Below are 22,224 nucleotides of genomic sequence, written 5' to 3' on the forward strand. Positions count from 1 at the left end.
TGCCCTGTGGCACTGTGCTGCCCTGTGACATTGTGCTGCCCTGTGGCACTCTGCTGCCCTGTGGCACTCTGCTGCCCTGTGACATTGTGCTGCCCTGTGACACTCTGCTGCCCTGTGACATTGTGCTGCCCTGTGACATTGTGCTGCCCTGTGGCACTCTGCTGCCCTGTGGCACTCTGCTGCCCTGTGACATTGTGCTGCCCTGTGACACTCTGCTGCCCTGCGACATTGTGCTGCCCTGTGACATTGTGCTGCCCTGTGGCACTCTGCTGCCCTGTGACATTGTGCTGCCCTGTGGCACTCTGCTGCCCTGTGACACTCTGCTGCCCTGTGGCACTCTGCTGCCCCGTGGCACTGTGCTGCCCCATGGCACTCTGCTGTGTGGCATCTCAAGGCACCCGTGCTCAGGGAAGGGATCCATGCGAGGCTGAAGATGAGGAGGATCTCAATGACTGTGCTTGACTTCCCCCATGGCTGCTCACCTCCAGCCTGGCTCTGGAGCCAGCCATGCCAGGAGCTGTGCTGTGCCCTGCTGGAGGAAGTGAGTTGGTTGTTGTGGCAAGCAGAGGAGCAGCAGGTCTGGTTACTGGGACTGGAAGCTTCCCCTCTGGAGAACTCTCACCCTGCTGTGGGCAAAGCCAGAACAGGAGGAGGAGGGCAGGGTCTGGGCATGGTAGCAGGCTTGGATGGAGAGTGTCGTTTAGCCAACTATGGTGTACAGTCACCATGAGAGGTCAGTGGAGGCTGTGCCAGGGGCTGGGCTGCCTGGCTCGAGGGGAAAATCAGAATTCAGGGCATGGAGCTGAGCCCTGCCCATCCTGAGCCCTCCTTCAGAGTGGCTGCAGGGGGCACAGAGCAGTGGGAGCCTGAGTCCTGTGCTTCCTGCTGGCCTCTTGGGCATCGGTGGGCACTGCAGTCCTTCCTCAGCACCTGGAAGGCAAAGGGCATTGCTGTCCACACATGGCCAGGGCCAAGGAGAGGTTAGGACTGGCCCTGGCAGGGGGAGGCTGCAGTTGTGCAGCAGCCCAGGCACACCCAGTGCCCAGCTCCCTGCCTGCTGCCTCGGCTCTCTGCAGCGCAGCTGCTCCTGCCCCGAGCGGCACTGCCAGGTGCCAGAGCACCCCTGGCTCTGCCTGTGTGCTTGGGGCAGAAGGGAGCCCTGCAGCAGCCAGCTCCAGCCTGGCCTTCTGCCTTGCTAAGCCATGGTCCTGGGGAAAGGGGCAGCAGAGCCAGTGGTGCTTCGGCAGGCAGGGAGCTGGCTGCAGGTCTGCAGCAGGCATGGGCTGTGGAATGTGAACAGGGAGAGCTCATCTGGAGCCATCCCAAGACAGGGCTGGAGGCACCTTCTGGACCTGGCTCCTCTTTTGCAGGCCCCACAGCATTTTGAGTTGCTTTCTTTCACCCTGGCGCTGGGGATTTTGCTTCCCCACTGCAGACTGCCCCGGGGGGCTGTGATGAACCTCTGCCCATGTTAGGGTTTGGGCAGCTTAGTGCCTCTGCCTCCTTGTCTCAGCGTTGTCTTTCAGCTTGTCTTGGCTCTCCCTCTGCTGGGAGCAGTTAGAGAGCAGCTGAGTCCCGCAGGGAGCTCAGCTTTGGCTGTTCTGGTAGCAGAGGCCTCCTGCTCTTCCCCTCTGGCTTCAGTCAGCCCTGCTGAGGTGAGCAGAGTGGCACCCAGCAGCTGGAGCAGAGCTGGTGGGGACCTGGTGCCACAGCACTGGCACCACCACCACCCTCACCAGAACTGTCTGTGGAAGCCTCTTGTCCTCGTGGTGTCCTTCTGGCTGGTGAGGCCCAACCTATCCCTGCCACACCTCTTGTCCTGGCAGCTGCAGCTCCTGGGCAGTGCTGCCAGTGCACACTGCTGCTTTGCTGCTGCTCTGCCTCCCTTTCTGGCCTCCATCCTGGCTGTGTTTTTCTGCTTCATTTCAGCCTGCTGGGGGAAGCCATCAGCAGGTGTCAGGGCTGACCCCTCCAGCGTGTGCTGGGGTAAAGGAGACATTAACCGAGCCTGGGCTGAGGAGTGAGCCTCAAGGGCAGTCCTGGCAGCTGCTCTCCAAGCTGAGGTTCTTGCTCAGTGCTCTGCCACTGCTGCTCCCTCTGAGCAGCCTGTGCAGGTCACCAGGCTGTGCTAATGCCACACTCACAGCATGAGGGTTTGGGAGGGGGCTCTGAAGATCATCCAGGGCAATCCCCCTGCCAGGGCACCCAGGGCAGGGCACACAGGAACACACCCAGGGGGTTTGAAAAGTCTCCAGAGGAGACTCCACAGCCTCCCTGGGCAGCCTGCTCCAGGCTCCAGCCCCCTCACACCAAACAAGTTTCTCCTCATGTTGAGGTGGAACCTCCTGGGGTCCAGCTTGTACCCATTGTTCCTTGTCCTGTCACTGGGCAGCACCAGAAGGAGCCTGGCACCTTCACCCTGACCCCCACCCCTCAGACAGGTATAGACCTTGATCAGATCCCTCTCAGCCTTCTCCTCTCCCAGGGCTCAGCCTTTCTTCCCAGCCCCTTCAGCATCCTTGTGGCTCTCTGTCAGACTCTCTCCTGCAAATCCCTGTCCCTGCTGAACTGGGGAGCCCCAAACTGGGCACAGTGTTCCAGGAGTAGTCTCAGCAGGGCAGAGCAGAGGGGCAGGAGAACCTCCCTAGGCCTGATGGACTTTTCTTGTTGCCCCCCACGCTCTTGGCCCCAAGGGCACATTGCAGTTAGCAGAGCTTGCTGCCCACCAGCACTCCTCCTCCTCCTCCTCCATGGAGCTGCTCTCCAGCAGGACCACCCTGGTCTGTGCTGCTGCCTCACAACCCTCCCGTGCCCTGCCTGCCCTGCTGGCTCTCAGTGCCAGCTGCCCTGCTGAGCTCCAGGCCAGCTTTGTGTGCCACAGAGGGCAGCTGTGGGCTCAGTGTGCTCTGAGGAACCCCCAGTACAGGCTGTGCCAGGAGCAGCTGCACTGAACCAGCCCTGGCCTGCAGGCCTTGCCAGAGCCTTGTGGAGCCACTGAGCTCAGGCTAGGACAGGCTAAGGCCTGCTGAGCTCAGACTAAATTAGACTGAAGCCTGCTGAGCTCAGACTAAGAACTGTTCCTCAGACTGAAGCCTGCTGAGCTCAGACTAAGAACTGTTCCTCAGACTGAAGCCTGCTGAGTTTAGACTAAGAAGTGTTGCTCAGACGAAGAACTGCTGAGCTCAGACTAAGAAGTGTTGCTCAGACTGAAGCCTGCTGAGCTCAGACTAAGAACTGTTCCTCAGACTGAAGCCTGCTGAGCTCAGACTAAGAACTGTTCCTCAGACTGAAGCCTGCTGAGCTCAGACTAAGAACTGTTCCTCAGACTGAAGCCTGCTGAGCTCAGACTAAGAACTGTTCCTCAGACTGAAGCCTGCTGAGTTTAGACTAAGAAGTGTTGCTCAGACGAAGAACTGCTGAGCTCAGACTAAAAACTGTTGCTCAGACTAAGAACTGCTGAGCTCAGACTAAGAACTGCTGAGTTCAGACTAAGAACTGCTATGCTCAGACTAAGAACTGTTGCTCAGGCTAAGAACTGCTGAGCTCAGACTAAGAACTGCTAAGCTCAGACTAAGAACTGTTGCTCAGGCTAAGAACTATTGCTCAGGCTAAGAACTGCTGAGCTCAGACTAAGAACTGCTAAGCTCAGACTAAGAACTGCTGAGCTCAGACTAAGAACTGCTGAGTTCAGATTAAGAACTGTTGCTCAGGCTAAGAATTGCTGAGCACAGACTAAGAACTGTTGCTCGGACTAAGAACTGTTGAGCTCAGAGTAGGAACTGAGCTCAGACTAAGAACTGTGCTCAGACTGAAGCCTGCAGAGCTCAGACTAAGCTCTCTGTTGCCAGAATCACCTCTCCAGCCTCCTTTCTGAACGTTAGCACCATGCTGAGGCAGGCTCTGAGCTGCCTGCCCCAGCTGGGAGGTCCCTTTGCGTTCTGTGGCTCCGTGGCCCTGTCCCAGCAGCCCAGGCTGTGGCTCCCTGGCTTTGGTGAGGATCTGCTGTGTCAGGCCCAGGCTTCTCCTGCAGCCCTTGGGCTGGGTTTTGGCTTCCTGTGCACTGAGTGTGCTCAGTTACCTGATCCCCACCTCTGGTCAGTGGAGATTTGCATTCCTGACCCACTTCTTCCCCTTGAACCTTGCCCCCCATGCTCAGCATGGCTGCAGCTGGAAGCAAAGGGGGGACCTCAAGGGAGTGCCCCCAGGGCATCTCCAGCTGAGCTGTCTTGGCCCTGCCCTTGGGCAGGAGCTGCCAATGTCCAAAGCAGAGGCCTTGGCTTTGGCTGCTGAGCTGAGGTGAGCAGACTCTGACTGGCAGTGCCCAGCACAGCCCCAGCCTGAGCAGAGGGGCTTCTCCTACTGCCCACCACCCTGCTAGCCTGGGGAGGGGAGGTGCCCTCCAAGCTGTGCCATCGTTGGCAGGCAAGCAGAGCTCTGTCCCAGCCTGTGCCTTTCTGCACTGTGTCCTCTCTGTCCCTCTGCAGCTGTTCCTGCAGCAGCTGCCAGCATGGTCCTGGCTCTCCCTCTGCAGTGTCAGAAGACAGAACCAGTTTGGGTCCCTTGGTCCCTGTCTGGCCATGGCTGTGCTGTGCAGCTCCAGGGAGTCACACAGAGTGCACTGCCTGGGGAGGGACCTCAAAGGTGACCTTGTCCAACATCTCTGCAGGCAGCAGGGACAGCTCCAAATGAATGCTCAGGATCACATCAAATTTGACCTTGAATGTCTCCAGGGATGGAGCCTCCACCACCTCCCTGGGCAGCCTGTGCCAGGCTCTCCCCACATTCACTCTGCACAACTTCCTCCTGGTGCCCAACCTAACCCTGCCCTGCTCCAGATCCAAACCACTGCCCTCAGCCTGTCCCCACAGCCCCTTCTGAGCAGTCCCTCCACAGCCTGCAGCTCCCCTGCAGATATTGAAGTGCAGCTCTGAGGTCTCCCTGCAGCCTTCTCCTCTCCAGGCTGCACAGCCCCAGCTCTGCCAGCCTGTGCCCACAGCAGAGCTTCTCCAGCCTCTGACCGTCTTTGTGGCCTCCTCTGCACCCTCTCCAGCAGCTCCAGGTCCTTCTTGTGTTGAAGATCCCACAGCTGGCCCCAGCCCTGCAGGTGAGGTCTCCCCAGAGCAGAGGGGCAGGATCTCCTCTCTCCAGCTCTGCCCACACTGCTTTGGATGCAGCTCAGGCTGCTCTTGGCCTTCTGAGCTGGCAGTGCCCACTGCTGGCTCCTGCCCAGCTTTGATCTGCTGCTCTGAGCATCCTTCTCTCAGTGAACATTTATCCACCTGCATTCTGGGTTCTTCCCTCACAGGTGATTCCCTCTCTGCTCACCCACAGCACATTCAGGGCACTTCTGAGCCCCAGGAGTTTCCTTCCCCTGGCAGTGTGGTGCCTGCTGGCTGCAGCTCTGTGTTTTGCTGCCTTTGCTTTATTCCTGTTCCTCCTTTTAAATCAGAGGCCCTGACTGCTCCAGACCTCCTCTTGGTTTGCCTTTCCACTCACTGCCACTGCCCTGATCCCCATCCCCTGGGCTGTCCTCTGCAGCTGCCCTCCTGTGCCACCTCCCAGGCAGTGCCAGGTGCTGCTGCCCCTCGTGGGGCCAGAGGTGTGGGCACAGCAGGCTGCGGGCACAGGCTCACAGCTCCGGCAGCGTCAGGCAGCAGCCACAGCACAGCAGCCACAGCATCACTGAGCTGATGCCCATCCCTGCCCCCTCTCTGCAGCTGCCCTCCTCTGCTTGCACTGCCTTTAGACTCAGCCTCCAAGGCAGCCCAGCCCCGTGCCTGACAGAAGCTTCTCAGAGCATCAGCTGCTGAGGTGCTTCAGGACTCTGCAGCTGTGCAGAGACATTGCTCAGGGCATTTGTTTGCCCTCCCTGCCTGGGCAGTGGAGCTTTGCCACAGGGATGTGTCCTGAGGACAGTTTGTCCTTCTCATGCTGTGGCAGAAGGTTTGCATCACACTCAGGTGGATCCCAGGGCCCCAGCACAGGCAGCTCCTCCTGGAGCCATGGAACTGTTTGGGCTGGCACAGCCCTCAGAGCTCATCCAGTCCAACCTTCAACCCAGCCCCACCATGGCCACTGAGCCACGGCCCCAGGAGCCATGGGCACATGGTTCTGGAACACCTCCAGGGATGGAGACTCCACCACCTCCCTGGGTAGCCTGTGCCAGTCCCTGACCACTCTTGCAGCACAGACATTGTTCCTCATCTGCAGCCTGACCCTCCCCTGGCACAGTTTCAGGCCCTTTCCTCTCCCCTCAGCTGGCAGCAGGCAGCAGAAGCCTCTTTCCCTTCCCCAGAGGACTGTGGCAGAGCAGGGACATTTATCTGCCTCTGTCTTTGTCTGCAGCTCACCAAGTTGTGACCCCCCAATGCTTCCCCTCCCCAGACCTTTGTTTCTCTGTTGGCTATGATGCATCTCCTGTGGTTGCTGGTCCCAGTCCCCCCTCCCTGCTGTGTTTGTACCCCCCCAGCACCCACTGCCACCCCAGCTCCTGGAGCTGCTCCCTGCTGTGCCCCTGGCATTTGTCAGCTCCTTCACCCTGGCTCCCTGCACGCTGTGACTGCTGCAGCTCCCACAGGGCACCCGAGCTGGGCCAGCTGGAGTGGCCAGCTGGGGGCTCTGGTGGCCTGCATGGGCAGGCAGGGCTGGTTGCTTAGCTCTTCATGCTGCCAATGCCATGTCCAGACGGGTCTGGCACCCACGGGTGGCTTGCCTGCTGCTGTCCCCATCGTGTGAGCACTTCCATTCTGTGTCCACCCACCCTGAGCCTGCCTGTGCAGCCCTGGGCCAACTGCACTGAGGCATCTCACAGCACCTCAGCTGCCTCCTGCAGAGAGCCCCAGGGCTGGGAAGCATCTGGAGAGGAGCAGTTGGGACACCTGGGGGGGTCCTGTAGGAGCAAGATTGAAAACTGGAGCAGGTGTAATGAGCTGCAGCAAATGGCACCGAGCGTTGGTCAGCGTCCAGGGGCTGCCTGCCCAAGGGTTCCCTGTGCCTGGAGGTGAAGAATGGGGAGGAGCAGGAGCTGTGCAGGATGAGCCAGGGGCAGGAGGAGGAGGAGCAGGCTGCAGGCAGTCAGAGGAGATGTCTGGGCTGCAGTGCAGCAAAGCCTGGCTCCGGTCTCTGGGTAGCTCTCACCAGCACTGAGGTGTGCTGGAAGCCCTTTGGGCAGGCTGTGCCCAGGCTGGTGGCACAGGGGAGGCTGGAGTGGCTCTGGCAGGACTGGGGCTGCCAGCAAGGCTCCACTCTAAAGAGGGCTTCTTCTCTTTTCCTAGACAGAAGCAGCTCCTTAGACGGCTCTCTGCAGGGACCTGCCCGGGGTGCCAAGCGCTATTCCCACGAGTCCCCTCCATACACTGCTCCTCTCTCCCCCAAGTTACCAAAGAGTGACCGGCACCCCCTGGAAGGTGAGCACCCTGCACGCTGCCCACAGCTGCCCTGCAGAGCCCCCTGGGGGGCGCCCCCGAGCCCTGCTCCCGCAGGCTGCTGCGCTCTGTCCCTGCCGCGCCTCAGGCTCCATGTGTGGAGAGAAGGGAGGAAGCCACTGGGTGCCGAGGCAGGGTCCAAGGGGGCTGTGTGAGGCCTGTGGAACACAGGGAGGGGTCAGGGTCACAGCCTGGTGGGCTTGGAAGGCACCCCCAGAGATCAGCCAGCCCAACCCCCCTGCCAGAGCAGCACCAGGGCAGGGCACACAGCAGCTTTGGGAAGTCTCCAGAGGAGACTCCACAACCTCTCTGGGCAGCCTGCTCCAGGCTCTGCCACCCTCAAGTCAAGAAGTTCCTTCCCATCTTTGGATGGAGCTTCTGTGTGCAAGTTTGTGCTCATTGCCTCTTGTCCTGTCACTGGGGAGAAGAGAAGAGAGCTCTGAGCCCTGAGAAGAGTCTGGCCCCGTCCTCCTGACGCCCACCCTCAGAGTTGTAAGCATTGATCAGATCCCCCTCAGGCTCCTCCTCTCCAACCCACCCAGCCCCAGCTCTCAGCCTGTCCTCATCCCAGAGCTGTTCCAGTGCCCTCAGCACCTCAGTGGCCCTGTGCTGGGCTCTCTCCAGTAGCTCTCTGTCCCTCCTGAGCCCTGGCAGCCATCACCTAGCACCGCATCACCTGGAGTTCACCACCCACACTTTAGCTGCCCTTGCTCTGTGTGGTGTCAGCTCCCACTTGCTGCAGGCCATCCTCCCCCAGGCTTCCCCCTGCTGCTTTGCTCCAGTGTCTTGGGCAGATGCTGATGTGCAGCTGGACAGCCAGGAACCTGCTGGCCCTGCCCAGGATCTCTCCTTGTCCTCCCTAAAGAGCAAGGAGGGTTACAGAAGCTCAGCTCACCCAGACCAGGCCTGCCCTGCAGCACTGCTGCAGCTGAGCTCTGCCGTGGCCTCAGAAGCAGCTGCAGAGATGTCCTCTTTGCTGCGTGCTCCATGAGCAGCTGGGAGGGGTCCAGCAGGGGGTCCAGGTGGCTGGAGCACTACCCAAGCCTGAGCAGGGCTCTTCCAGAACTACAGTTGCACCTCTCCCTTTGTTGTGAAGCTCAGACATCCCATAATGCCAGCGGGGGACGTGGCCTTGCTGAAGCCTTTTCATGAGTTGATGGTGGAGTCTGCCCAGGAGTCAGTCTGAGCCCTCTGGCACCTCCCAGGAGAGCTGCTGCAGAATCTGGGCTCAGTGCCCTGTGCTCTCTGCTGTCCCTGCCACTCACCCCTGCCCTGCCCGTGCTGACTTTGCTGGGCTCAGGTGGCTGATGCCAGCTTCGAGGGCAGAGCCTTCTGCAGGCTGAGCTGTGCCTGTGCTCCTCAGCATCACTGACCTGCAGCTGAGCCCAGCTGGGCTGAGCTTGCAGCCTGTGGAGGAGAGTTTCTGGTGGCCTTGGTGTCTGCATGCTGAAGCTCAAGAGCCAGGGGACACCTGGGCTGTCTCTTCCAGCACACTGACAAGGCAGAGCTGCTTCCATGAGGCCTGCTCAACCTCTCACCTCTGGGGGCCCATCCTTGACATCTGCTCCTCATCGTTGTCCTCTCATGCATCAGGCACTGCACTCACCTGGCAGAGTGAGCCAGAGCCTGTCCCCTCCTCCCCCTGCAGTGGGGCAGGCAGTGGTCAGCCTGCTGGCCAAGCACTGCTGTGCTCTGGGTGCCTGGCTTAGGTGCTGAGTGCTCTCACACTCTGCTGTCAGGGAAGAGAGAAGGCTTCTCTGGTAGGTGACCCCAAGGAGGAACCTGCAGTAGGCCTGATCCTTAGTCTGCTTCAAGAGAGAACTCCTGCAGGCACAGGAGCAGCTGTGCCATTGAGCCGGCAGACGAGCCAAGGAGGGAGGCAGCCAGGCTGGATGGGCAGGGAGCTGCTGAGGGAATTAAAGACAAAACAGAGAGTGTATCACCTTTGGAAAAGAGGGGAGGTGTCCCAGGAGAAGTTCAAGGAAGTTGCTAGGTCTTGTAGAGGAAAAATGAGAGAGCCAAAAGCCCATTTGGAGCTTAGGCTGCCACTGCTGGTAAGGAAAATAAAAAGTGTTTCTTTAAATATCTGAATGGCAGAGAAGGGCCAAGGACAAGCTCCAGTCCTTGTTAGATAGAGAGGGGAACAGAGTGACAAAGGATGAGGAAAAGGCAGAGGTGCTTAACACTTTCTTTGCCTCAATCTTCACTAGTGGGACAGGTTGTCTCCAGCACAGCTGGACTCCTGAAGTGGTGGATGGAGTCAGGGACCAGTATAGTCCTCCTCTAATCCATGAGGAAGCAGTAAGGGACCTGCTGAGACACTTGGATCCTCACAATTCCATGGGACCGGATGGGATCCACCCTAGGGTGCTGAGAGAGCTGGAGCTGAGCTGGCCAAGCCACTCTCCATCATTTATCAGCAGTCCTGGCTCACTGCAGAGGTCCCTGAAGACTGGCAGCTGCCAATGTGATACCCATCCACAAGAAGGGTCGTAAGGAGGAGCCAGAAGACTACAGACCTGTCAGCCTGACCTCAGTGCCAGGCAAGGTGATGGAACAGGTCATCTTGGGTGCCATCACAAAGCACCTACAGGATGGCCAAGGGATCAGGCCCAGCCAGCATGGGTTTAGGAAGGGCAGGTCCTGCCTCACCAACCTGAGCTCCTTTGGTGATCAGGTTCCTGCCTGGTGAATGTGGGGCAGGCTGTGGATGGAGTCTACCTGGACTTCAGCAAAGCCTTTGACACTGCCTGCCACAAGAAGCTCCTGGCCAAGCTGGCAGCTCATGGCTTGGAGAGATTCACTCTGTGCTGGGTCAAGAACTGGCTGGATGGCAGAGCCCAGAGAGTGGTGGTGAATGGTGCCACATGCAGTTGGCAGCTGTCACTGGTGGTGTTCCCCAGGGATCAGTGCTGGGCCCAGTCCTGTTCAATAGCTTTATTGATGACCTGGACGAGGGCATTGAGTCCAGCATCAGTAAGTTTGCAGATGACACCAAGCTGGGAGCAGGTGTTGATCTGCTGGAAGGTAGGAGAGCCCTGCAGAGGGACCTGGCCAGGCTGGATGGGTGGGCAGAGGCCAAGGGGATGAGACTGAACAAGGCCAAGTGCAGGGTTCTGCACTTTGGCCACAACAACCCCAAGCAGTGCTACAGGCTGGGGACAGAGTGGCTGAGAGCAGCCAGGAGGAAAAGGACCTGGGGGTACTGATAGAGAGTAGGCTGAAGCTGAGCCAGCAGTGTGCCCAGGTGGCCAAGAGAGCCAATGGCATCCTGGCCTGTATCAGGAACAGTGTGGCCAGTAGGACAAGGGAGGTTATTCTGCCCCTGTGCTCAGCACTGCTCAGGCCACACCTTGAGTGCTGTGTCCAGTTCTGGGCCCCTCAATTCAAGAGAGATGTTGAGGTGCTGGAAGGTGTCCAGAGAAGGGCAACAAAGCTGGTGAGGGGCCTGGAACACAAATCCTATGAGGAGAGGCTGAGGGAGCTGGGGGTGTGCAGCCTGGAGAAGAGGAGGCTCAGAGGTGATCTTATTGCTGTCTACAACTACCTGAAGGGACATTGTAGCCAGGTGGGGTTGGCCTCTTCTCCCAGGTAACCAGCAATAGAACAAGGGGACACAGTCTCAAGTTGTGCCAGGGCAGGTCTAGGCTGGATGTTAGGAAGAAGTTCTTCACAGAGAGAGTGATTGGCATTGGAATGGGCTGCCCAGGGAGGTGGTGGAGGCACCGTGCCTGGGGGTCTTCAAGAAAAGCCTGGATGAGGCACTTAGTGCCATGGTCTGGTTGACTGGATAGGGCTGGGGGATAGGTTGGACTGGATGAGCTTGGAGGTCTCTTCCAACCTGCTTGATTCTATGATTCTATGATTCTGCTTTAGAGCCTGTTCAGTTCTCTCTTGCCTTTTGAGTGGGTCACAGAACCTTGGAATGGTTCAGGGTGAAAGGACCTGCCGTGGGCAGGGACACCTCTCAGCTAGACCCAGCTGCTTAGGGCCTCATCCAGCCTGGCCTTGAACATCCCCAGGTAGGAGGCAGCCACAGCCTCCCTGGGCAGCCTGTGCCAGGCTCTCACCACCCTCACACTGCAGCTCCACTCTAACCCTGCTCAGCTCCAAACCATTCCCCCCTGGCCTGGCTCAGACACCCTCATGCAAAGTCCCTCTGCAGCCTTCCTGCAGGCTCCCTTCAGGCACTGGCACAGCCCTCAGAGCTCATCCAGTCCAACCTTCAACCCAGCCCCACCATGGCCACTGAGCCACGGCCCCAGGAGCCATGGGCACATGGTTCTGGAACACCTCCAGGGATGGAGACTCCACCACCTCCCTGGGTAGCCTGTGCCAGTCCCTGACCACTCCTGCAGCACAGACATTGTTCCTCATCTGCAGCCTGACCCTCCCCTGGCACAGTTTCAGGCTCTTTAGCACTGCACTGACATGAATCCTAGAGTCAGAGACCAATACAATGGCTTTGGGCTGGAAGGCAGCTCCAGAGCCCATCCAGCCCAACCCCTGCCCTCAGCAGGGACATCCTCCACCAGAGCAGGTCCCCACAGCCCTCTCCAGCCTCACCTTCAGTATCTCCAGGCATGGAGCCTCAGCCACCTCCCTGGGCAGCTGCTGCAGTGCTCCAGCAGCCTCCTGCTGCAGAACTTGTTCCTCACATCCAGTCTCAATCTGCTCTGCTCTCATTCCAAACCATTGCCCTGGTCCTGTCCCCTCAGGCCTTTGGGCAGTCCCTCTGCAGCCCCTGCAGGCACTGTGCAGATTGTCTCTGAGCCTCTGAAGCTGTCACTGCCTGAGCCCAGAAACTCCTTCTGCTGCTGCAGATCCTCTGTGTGTGAGCTCTGGGACCCTCACAGGCAGGCAGGGGCTCCTGTTTGCCTGCCCCAGCAGACCATGGGCAAGTGTCCCAGGGCTGCCTGGCACACTGAGGCTGTCACCTGCTGAGGGTGGTGGCTGTCCTTGGAGGGTGGAGGTGGTCAGCACAGAGCTGTGTGCCTGCAGCCAGTGTTCTGCTGCAGAGCATCAGGGCAGAGAGCTGTGGGCTGTGCCCTCTGCCTGCCTCTGCACTGCCCTGTGAGCCAAACCTCCTCTTGGCACAGATCACAGCCATGGAGTGGGTGGGAAGAGGCCTTAAGGATCATCCAGTCCCAGCCCTCTGCCATGACCAGGGACACCTCTCACTAGCTCAGGTTGCTCAAGGCCTCATCCAAGCTGACTTTGAACAGTTCCAGGCTTGGAGCCTCCACAGCTTTGCTGGGCAACCTGTCCCAGTGCCTCATCACCCTCACGGGGAAGAATTTCTTGCTAATGGCCTCTCCCAGCTCACAGCCACTGTGCCTCCTCCTGGCACTCCCAGCCCTTGCCACAACTCCCTCCCCAGCTCTCCTGGAGCCCACTCAGGTACTGGAAGGCTGCTCTGAGGTCTGCCTGGAGCCTTCTCCCTCACCCTGTGGTGTGCAGTAGGAGATGGTTTACAGGGAGCAGAAATGTCCTGTTGGGTACTTGCTGCGAAGAAGCTCCTGTGGAGTGCCACTGGTGCCAGTCACATGCCCTGTGTGCATCTGAGCCTGAGCCAGGGAACCTCCACCCTGCCAGCTCAGCACTGGGTTTGCATCCATCTTGTGCTGAGGTGGGGCATGGGAAGGTGGTGTGGGAGTGAGGGAGGCCTCCAGAGCTGCTCAGGAAGAGCCCCAAGTCAGAAAGCCTCCTTGTGCAGCAGGTGCCAGCACATCTGCCCACGGGGGAAGCTGGTGCCACAGGGGCAGCACACAGCACAGGGCAGCAGGGCAGGAGCTGTCTTCAGAGCAGCTCTGAGGCTTGCAGGCTGTGCTGCTGCCTGCCGAGGGCATCCCAGAGACCTCAAGGCAGAGGGAGGCAGAAGAGTGCAGGGTGGCAAACCCCAGGAGGTGCAGGGTGGCAGTGCCAGCCTCAGCCCTGCTCCGCTGGGTGCCCACGGGCAGGCCAGAGGGAGGGCTCTGCTCTGCAGCCCGGGGGCGAGGTTGTGCTGCTGCTGCCTGCGGCTGAAGCACCTCGGGGGCTCTGCTGGAGGCCCCCAGGCCCGGCCTGGCTCACTGCAGGCAGAGCTGCCTCCGGGAGGGGTCGGCAGGGCCCAAGCTCTGCAGCTCTCAGGCTGCACTTCAGGCTCTGCCAAGCCTCATGGAGCTTCCCTGCAGCTGCAGCCTCTGGGGCTCAGCTCTGCCCCCAGCACTGCCCCAGCTCAGCGCAGCCTCCCCGTGCCCTCCTCCCCTGCTGCTCCTGTGGCCTGGAAGTCCCAGGGCAGCCCCCCAGAGCCTGGGGGTTCAGGTGCATTCAGCCTCTCACCTTCCGTGGAGTTGGAGTGGCTGCAGCTCAGGAGGGAGCTGCCCTCAGGCCCTGGCAGAGGAGCTGCAGCTCAGGAGGGAGCTGCCCTTAGGCACTGGCAGAGGAGCTGCAGCTCAGGAGGGAGCTGCCCTTAGGCACTGGCAGAGGAGCTGCAGCTCAGGAGGGAGCTGCCCTTAGGCACTGGCAGAGGAGCTGCAGCTCCCAGGCATCACCCCTGGCTGCAGGAGCTGCTTTCCTCCCTGTCAGGTGGCTCAGAACACAGGGCACAGGTGTTGGAGGAGGACCCATGAGACATCAGGGCCAGCTGGGCTGCCACTGGGCTGTGCCACAGTAAAATCTGCAAGCGGATGGGCACAGGGTGGAGCCGTCGCAGTGTGACAGCAAAGGGACATCCTGCTGGCTCAGCCAGCACCAGCTGTCACCCTGGAGAGCTCCTTCAGCCCCTCCATCCTCATCTTGCACTGCCAGCTGAGGTGAGGAAGCCAATCTCACAGTGGGCCTGGGGAGGGCCCTCTGCCCTGTCCTTCCTGCCGTGTGCCAAGGTGGTAGCCTTGGTTAGGGAATGGCACAAAGCCCGTGGGGAGGTCAGGAGAGGTCCCCAGCACCCTGCTTGAGGGGCTGGAGGACCAGCAGGGTGTGAGAGCCTTGCCTGGCCATGCTGGTGCAGCTGAGCCTGCTCCAGCTCCACACAGGACTCTTAGCACATCCCCCACGGTACCCAGTGCCTGGGCTGGGACCTTGCACACCAGTGCCAGTGCCAGGCAGTGCTTGGCCCCTCGGGGAGCCTCCTCTGCCTGTTCAGGGCTGTATGTGAGACCTGTGCCCACTGGCAGCCAGCACAGGCAACCCTCTACCCACTGCCACCGCAGGGCCTCTGGAGGGGCTGGGGCCATGGAGCTGCAGGCTGGAGCTGGTGCTGGCATTGACGGGCAGCTGTTGCTGCAGTCTGGGTGCCAGCCCTTGTCACTGCTGACTGGTTGGACTGGCATCTGCCCGGTGCTTGCCAGGCCTGCCCTGGTTTCTGTGCCCAGGAGGAGGCCCTGCTGCTGCACGGGCACTGCCCGGGCTGTGGTGCCCTGGAGCTGCAGTGCCCTGGGGCTGTGGTGCCCTGGAGCTGCAGTGCCCTGGGGCCACAGTGCTCTGGAGCTGCAGTGCCCTGGAGCTGCAGTTCCCCTAGGGCTGTGGTGCCCTGGAGCTGCAGTGCCCTGGAGCTGCAGTTCCCCTGGGGCTGTGGTGCCCTGGAGCTGCAGTTCCTCTGGAGCTGCAGTGCCCTGGAGCTGCAGTGCCCTGGAGCTGCAGTTCCCCTGGGGCTGTGGTGCCCTGGAGCTGCAATTCCCCTGGGGCTGTGGTGCCCTGGAGCTGCAATTCCCCTGGGGCTGTGGTGCCCTGGAGCTGCAGTTCCTCTGGGGCTGCAGTGCCCTGAGGCTGTGGTGCCCTGGAGATGCAGTGCCCTGGGGCTGTGGTGCCCTGGGGCTGTGGTGCCCTGGAGCTGCAGTGCCCTGGGGCTGTGGTGCCCTGGAGCTGCAGTGCCCTGGGGCTGCAGTGCCCTGGGGCTGCGGTGCCCTGGGGCTGCGGTGCCCTGGGGCCAGGTTCGGGTGCACTGACTGCAGCTTGCTGCGTTCCAGGTGAAACCTTTGTCCTGGGAGATGGCCTCCCGGGGCCCCTGGAGCCTCGCCTGGACCCCCTGGACTCTGCCTTGAACTCTGTGCATGCATCCAGCCGCAGCAGGAGCTGCAGAGACCTCCAGCTGCAGGGGTACAGGCAGCAGCCCCCGAGCCGCAGCCCGGGCGCGGCCGCTGCCCTGCGCAGCCTGAGCTCCGCGGGTAAGCAGGGGCCTGTGCTGGCTCCAGCGGCACCCCTCTGACCCGGGCCGGGCCCGGAGCCTGCCCTGCTGGGGCACAGAGGCTCTGCAGGCCCGAGGCTGGCGCTGGAGCCTGGCGGCAGGGCGGGTGGCAGCGCCAGAGGGGACGCTGGCAGGGTGGCTGCGGCGCTGCGGGCGCTCGGTGGGCACGGAGCCAGGAGAGGCAGGAGGCAGGAGCTGGGCTCGCCTGCGTGGGCAGGGGGCTGGCAGAGCCACAGTGTCTGTGTCCCTGAGGAGCGGGGCTGGGAGGGGAAGGGTGTCCGGGAGGATGCGCCAGGGGCATTGGTGTGAGTGGAGGAGCCAGCTGCTGGCACGGGAGCCTGCATGGCATCACTCAGGCTGCTGCTGCCCTCACCCCTCTGCCCTGGCACCTGTGTGTTGTGTGCGGGCAGAGCTGGAGCCGTGGGCACAGGGAGCAGGACTGGGTTGGCTCAGGCTGCGTTCAGGGCAGCAGCAGTGTCCCACATGGGCTCACAGCTGGTGGAAGCCTGCCCCGGGTCTGTGCTGCTGAACCTGCTGGGGTAGGGAGGGAGGGCAGGAGCAGCACCTGGGGGAGGTGGGAGAGGGGAATTGCTTCTGCCAAGGTGGGAGCCATCAGCAGCTGGAACAGATGGACAGGGAAGAGTGGGAATGGGAATGGGAAGGGGGAGGCAAACTCGGCTCAGGGCAAGCAGGGGAAATTCAGATGTAGAGCGAGGAAGAGGGCCGAGGGCCGAAGGCTGCCCCCGAAAGCAAGGCTGAGGAGCCAGAGCAGGAGCTCAGCTGCCCCTGTGCTGCAGGCGGCTCTGGGGCACGGCTGGCACTGCCCTGGGCGCTGTGCCTGCGGCGCTGCGGGGGGCAGCAGCGGCAGGGGAGCGGTGCGGGGCTGGAGCTGACCTGCTGCTGTCCGCACCCCGCAGGCTCCGAGCGCTACCTTGGCTCCCGGGACGCGCCCAGGCTGGGCGGCAGAGACCCCTCCTGCTGGACGGTGGAGGAGGTGATGCAGTTCATCCGGCAGGCAGACCCCCAGCTGGGACCCCACGCAGACCTCTTCCGCAAGCACGTCAGTACCTGAGCCTGCCCCGGCGCTGGGGCTGCGGGCGGGGGGCAGCGCTCGGCGGGAGCAGCCAGGGGGCAGCGCTTGGTGCCCCTGGAGCTCTGCTGCGCAAAACCTCCTCACGTCCCTGCCCGCACCCTGGCCAGCCTGGCCTTCCTCACCCGGGGGCAGCACGGGCAGGCAGCACAGCCCTGCCCGGCTCCTCAGCTGCAGCTGAGCCCCAGCACAGAACACAGCACCCACTCCATGCCCCCTCCATTCCCTCTCTGTTCCCTCTCCTCCCCTTCTCCACTCCCACTCCATTCCCTCTCCTCCCCCTCTCCATCACCCCTCCATACTCTCTTCTTCCCCTCTCCATTCCCTCTCTGTCCCCTCTCCGCCCCCTCTCCACCCCACTCCGTCTCCTCTCTGCCCCTTCCCCATCCCCGTTCTGTCCCCACTCTGTCCCCTCTCCATGGCCTCTCCACCTCCTCTCTGTCCCCTCTCTGTCCTCCCTCTGTCCCCCCTCCATCCCACTCCATCTCCTCTCCATCCCCTCTCTGTCCTCCTTCTGTCCCCCCTCTGTCCCCCCTCCATCCCCCTCCATCTCCTCTCCATCCCCCCTCTGTCCTCTATCCCCTCTCCATCCCCACTTCATCCCCACCCTGGAGTGAGTTTCCCCTGGCAAGGGGCATGTTCCCAGCAGGATTCACTGAGTGCCTTGCTGGGCTCCTGTCCTATGCACGGGAGTCTCCCAAGTCCTTGTGTGGGTCTAGAAGTGTCCAAGAGCTGCAGACACAGCACTGAGCTTGTGCAGTGAAAGCTACACCGGTTTGGGCAGCTCCAGGTCTTGCTTCCTGCCAGCTTTTCCCTCTGCTGTTTGATCAAGTCCAGGTCATAGAATCACAGAATGGTTTGGGCTGCCAAAGCACTCTGAGATCATCGAATACAGCCCTCAGCCCAGCCCCACCGTGGCCACCAAAGCATGCCCCAGGTGCCATGGCTGCAGCTTTCTGGAGCACCTCCAGGCATGGGCACTCCACCACCTCTCTGGGCAGCCTCTGCCAGTCCCTGACCACTCCTGCAGCAAAGACATTTTTCCTTCTCACCAACCTAACCCTCCCCTGGCACAACTTCGGGACTTTTCCTCTCCTCCTATCACCTGAGACTGGACAGCAGAGCCCAACCCCCACCTCCCTGCAGCCTCCTCTCAGGAAGCTGCAGAGAGCAATGAGGTCTCCCTCAGCCTCCTCCTCTCCAGGCTGAGCACTCCCAGCTCCCTCAGCTGCTCCTCCCCAGCCCTGCGCTCCAGACCCTTCCCCAGCTTTGTTGCCCTTCTCTGGGCCTGCCCCAGCCTCTCAGTGTCCTTCTGTGAGGAGTGAGGTGACCAAAACTGACCCCAGGATTTGAGGTGCAGCCTCAGCAGTGCCCAGTCCAGGAGCATGATCCCTGCCCCTGTTGGCCACACCGTTGCTGATCCAGGCCAGGATGCTGGTGGCCTTTCTGACCACCCAGGGACACTTCTGGCTCATCTTCAGCTGCTGTCAGCCAGTACTGCCAGGCCCTTTTGTGCCAGGCAACTTTTCCAGCCAGTGCATGGTGGTGCTGATGAAGTGAGAGAGCAGGAGAGGAGCCACAGCTCCTGTGTCAGTTGGTTCTGGTGCAGAGCTGCCAGTGGCTGAAACCTGCTCTGGGGTAGCTGCTCAGGAGAGAGCTCAGCAGTGCTGGGGTGGGAGTCTCCTGGACTGGCAGTCCCGGGGGGGAGCTTCTGTTGCAGCTGAAGGGAATCACAGATTGCATCAGGGTGGAAGGGACCCCCAAAGGTCATCTCATCCAAACCCCCTGCAGGCATCGGGGACACAGCAAGGCTGAGTTGAATGTCTCCAGGGATGAGGCTTCCTCCACCTCCCTGGGCAGCCTGTGCCAGACTCTCCCCACCCTCACTGTGCATAACTCCCTCCTGCTGTCCAACCTAACTGCCCTGCTGCAGATCCAAACCATTGTTTCTTGTCCCATCACCACAGGTCCTTTCTGAACCATCCCTGCACTGACCCAGCTCTGCCAGCCTGTCCCCATGGCAGAGCTTCTCCAGCCTCTGGTCATCTTTGTGGCCTCTCTCTGGTGGGTCCAGATTTCTCTTGTGTTGGAGATCCACAGCTGGCTCCAGCCCTGCAGGTGAGGTCTCCCCAGAGCAGAGCAGAGGCAGGATCATAGAATCAGTCAGGGTTGGAAAAGGCCACAAAGATCAGCCAGTTCCAACCCCCTGGTCACACCAGAGCAGGCTGCCCAGAGCCACATCCAGCCTGGCCTTAAACACCTCCAGAGATGAGGCCTCAACCACCTCCCTGGGCAACCCATTCCAGGCTCTCACCACCCTCATGCTGAACAACTTCCTCCTAACATCCAGTCTGACTCTCCCCACCTCCAGCTTCGTTCCATTCCCCACAGTCTTCACTCCCTGACTGCCTAGAAGTCCTTCTCCAGCTTTCTTGTAGCCCCCTGCAGGTACTGCAACACCACAGTAAGGTCACCTCAGATCCTCTCTCTCCATCTCTGCCCACACTGCTTTGGATGCAGCCCAGGCTGCCCTTGGCCCTCTGGGCTGGCAGTGCCCACTGCTGGCTGCTGCCCAGCTTCTCCCCCCAGCACCCCCAGGTCCTTCTCTGCAGGGCTGCTCTCAATCTCAGCACCCCCTGCCTGGACCGGTACCGAGGGCTGCCCCAGCCCTGGTGCAGGACACTGAGCTTTGAAGAGCAGAACAAAGCTGGTAGTGGAGCTCTGCCTGTGAGACCTCACTGAGCCCTGCCCCGGGGCAGGCATCTGTGTCTCAGGCTGTGATTTTTGTTGCTCCCTTTCTCATTTCCATCGTGGAAACCTGAGGCCTGCAAAGCTCTGAGCCCAGCCTGGGCCAGGTCGAGCAAAGAAGCACTGCAGGGGCTGGAAAACCTCCCCTGGGGGCTGCTGACTGCAAAGCTCTCTCTGCTTGCCTGGCATCTGGTGACCCCTCAGCCAGGGGCACATCTGGCTCCGCTGGAAAGCTGTGGTGCCCAAGCTGCTGCCCTCCTCACTGCCAGCTGCTGGAGCTTTGCTGGAAACTCCAGGAGCTTGCTCTGCACACCCTGGCAGCCTCTTGGGGCAGAGCTTGGTCCCTTGGCTGCTTTAGCCTTGACCTGAGGGCTGTGTGCAGGGTGGGCACAGCCTCTGCCAGCAGATTTCTCCTGCAGTGGGGAAATGATGCCCTTGAGTGAGGGACTGCTGCCCTGCTCTGCCACTGCCTCCACCCTGCCTGTCACACAATCACAGGGTGAGGGGGGTGGAAGGGACCCCTGGAGATCATCCAGTGCAGCCCTCTGCCAGGGCAGGGCACCCAGGAACACATCAGGTGGGGCTGGAAAGTCTCCACAGGAGACTCCACAACCTCTCTGGGCAGCCTGCTCCAGGCTCCAGCACCCTCAAGTTTCTCCTCGTGTTGAGGCAAAGCTTTCTGTGATCAAGTTTGTGGCCATTGCCTCTTGTCCTGTCAGGGAAACTCCCTCTGAGCCTTCCTCCCCACCTCTGTGCCTTCCTCCCCACCTCTGCTCCTTCCTCCTCACCTCTGCTCCTTCCCCCTCACCTCTGCTCCTTCCTCCCCACCTCTGCTCCTTCCTCCTCACCTCTGCTCCTTCCTCCCCACCTCTGCTCCTTCCTCCCCACCTCTGCTCCTTCCTCCCCACCTCTGTGCCTTCCTCCCCACCTCTGCTTCTTCCCCCTCACCTCTGCTCCTTCTCACCTCTGCTCCTTCCACCTCACCTCTGCTCCTTCCTCCTCACCTCTACTCCTTCCTTCTCACCTCTGCTCCTTCTTCCCCACCTCTGCTCCTTCCTCCTCACCTCTGCTCCTTCTTCCCCACCTCTGCTCCTTCTTCCCCACCTCTGCTCCTTCCTCTCCACCTCTGCTCCTTCCTCCTCACCTCTGTTCCATCCTCCCCACCTCTGCTCCTTCCTCCTCACCTCTGCTCCTTCCCCCTCACCTCTGCTCCTTCCTCCCCACCTCTGCTCCTTCCACCTCACCTCTGCTCCTTCCTCCTCACCTCTGCTCCTTCCTCCTCACCTCTACTCCTTCCTTCTCACCTCTGCTCCTTCTTCCCCACCTCTGCTCCTTCCTCTCCACCTCTGCTCCTTCCTCCTCACCTCTGTTCCATCCTCCCCACCTCTGCTCCTTCCTCCTCACCTCTGCTCCTTCCCCCTCACCTCTGCTCCTTCCTCCCCACCTCTGCTCCTTCCACCTCACCTCTGCTCCTTCCTCCTCACCTCTGCTCCTTCCTCCTCACCTCTACTCCTTCCTTCTCACCTCTGCTCCTTCTTCCCCACCTCTGCTCCTTCCTCTCCACCTCTGCTCCTTCCTCCTCACCTCTGTTCCATCCTCCCCACCTCTGCTCCTTCCTCCTCACCTCTGCTCTTTCCTCCCCACCTCTGCTCCCTTCTCCCCCCTCTGTTCCTCCCTCCTCACCCCCCCGGGGCCGTGCTGCCCCTCCGGCCATGCTGCTTCTCCCCACGCCGCGGGGCTGCAGGCAGGGTGGGAGGCAGGGGGGGCTGCTGGCGGTGCCCACGGCAGGGGCAGTCAGCGCTGTGCCCTCCGGCAGGAGATCGACGGGAAGGCTCTGCTGCTGCTGCGCAGCGACATGATGATGAAGTACATGGGGCTGAAGCTGGGCCCGGCGCTGAAGCTCTCCTACCACATCGACAGGCTAAAGCAAGGCAAGTTCTGAGCGCAGCCCGCGGCGCCCTCCGGCCCCGCCGCTCGCCAGCCTCGCCCGCGGCCCCACGGGGAGCAGCCTGGCACGGCTGCCCCCGCGCCTGGCACCGGACTCAAGCCGTGGCCCCTGTCGGAAGCGGAGGGTCTGCCCCTGCTGCCCAGCAGGAGCTGCTCCTGGGGGTCCTGCTCCTGGGGCGGGCAGCGGCTCTGGGCACAGCCCGCGGGCACTGGGTGCCCCCTCTGCCCCCCACCCCCCCGCTGCGGCTCCCGGCCCCTCGCAAGGGCAGGGTGGGGGCTGGGCGCTTTGTGCTTCACTGGGCAGCGCAGCTGGGAGGGCACAGCGCCCCCGGGCCGCACTCGGACCCAGCAGCACCATGCCAGGCTCCGAGCGGCAGCTGCCCCTGCCCTGTCTTCCACTGCCAGGGCTGCCCAGCCCTGGCCACCCACCCCCGAGCCCTGCCTGCCCTCGGCCCCAGCAGCTGCCAGGCTGCAGCCCTCGAGCTCGTCGCCGACTGTGGAGGCCATGCCAGGGGCAGCCGCGGGGAGCCAGGGAGGGTGGCTGGGCCTGGTGCCACTGCTGGGGCTGCTGTGCCCACGGCACTGCTGGGGCTGCTGTGCCCACGGCACTGCTGGGGCTGCTGTACCCACGGCACTGCTGGGGCTGCTGTGCCCATGGCACTGCCGGGGCCGCTGTGCCCACGGCACTGCCGGGGCCGCTGTGCCCACGGCACTGCTGGGGCCGCTGTACCCACGGCACTGCCGGGGCCGCTGTGCCCACGGCACTGCCGGGGCCGCTGTGCCCACGGCACTGCCGGGGCCGCTGTACCCACGGCACTGCTGGGGCCGCTGTGCCCACGGCACTGCTGGGG

At 61.7% G+C, this 22,224-nt stretch overlaps 1 protein-coding gene across 4 annotated transcripts in view; it reads left to right on the top strand.

The window, feature by feature from the left end:
* SCMH1 (Scm polycomb group protein homolog 1) overlaps positions 1 to 22,008 on the top strand; it is an 85,201-nt gene extending 63,193 nt beyond the window's left edge. For 3 of the 4 annotated variants that reach the window (XM_064172512.1, XM_064172511.1, XM_064172513.1), the window contains 4 exons: positions 7,275 to 7,406; positions 15,371 to 15,568; positions 16,506 to 16,648; positions 21,243 to 22,008. In XM_064172512.1, coding sequence (XP_064028582.1) covers positions 7,275 to 7,406; positions 15,371 to 15,568; positions 16,506 to 16,648; positions 21,243 to 21,368 — 599 coding nt within the window. In that variant the 3' untranslated portion in view covers positions 21,369 to 22,008. The remainder of the gene's footprint in view (positions 1 to 7,274; positions 7,407 to 15,370; positions 15,569 to 16,505; positions 16,649 to 21,242) is intronic. The other variant, XM_064172514.1, reaches the window with a different exon arrangement.
* The last annotated feature ends 216 nt before the right edge of the window (positions 22,009 to 22,224 follow it).

This window comes from Pogoniulus pusillus, chromosome 37 (genome assembly GCF_015220805.1).
Source record: "Pogoniulus pusillus isolate bPogPus1 chromosome 37, bPogPus1.pri, whole genome shotgun sequence".
NCBI classification, from domain to species: Eukaryota; Metazoa; Chordata; class Aves; order Piciformes; family Lybiidae; genus Pogoniulus; species Pogoniulus pusillus.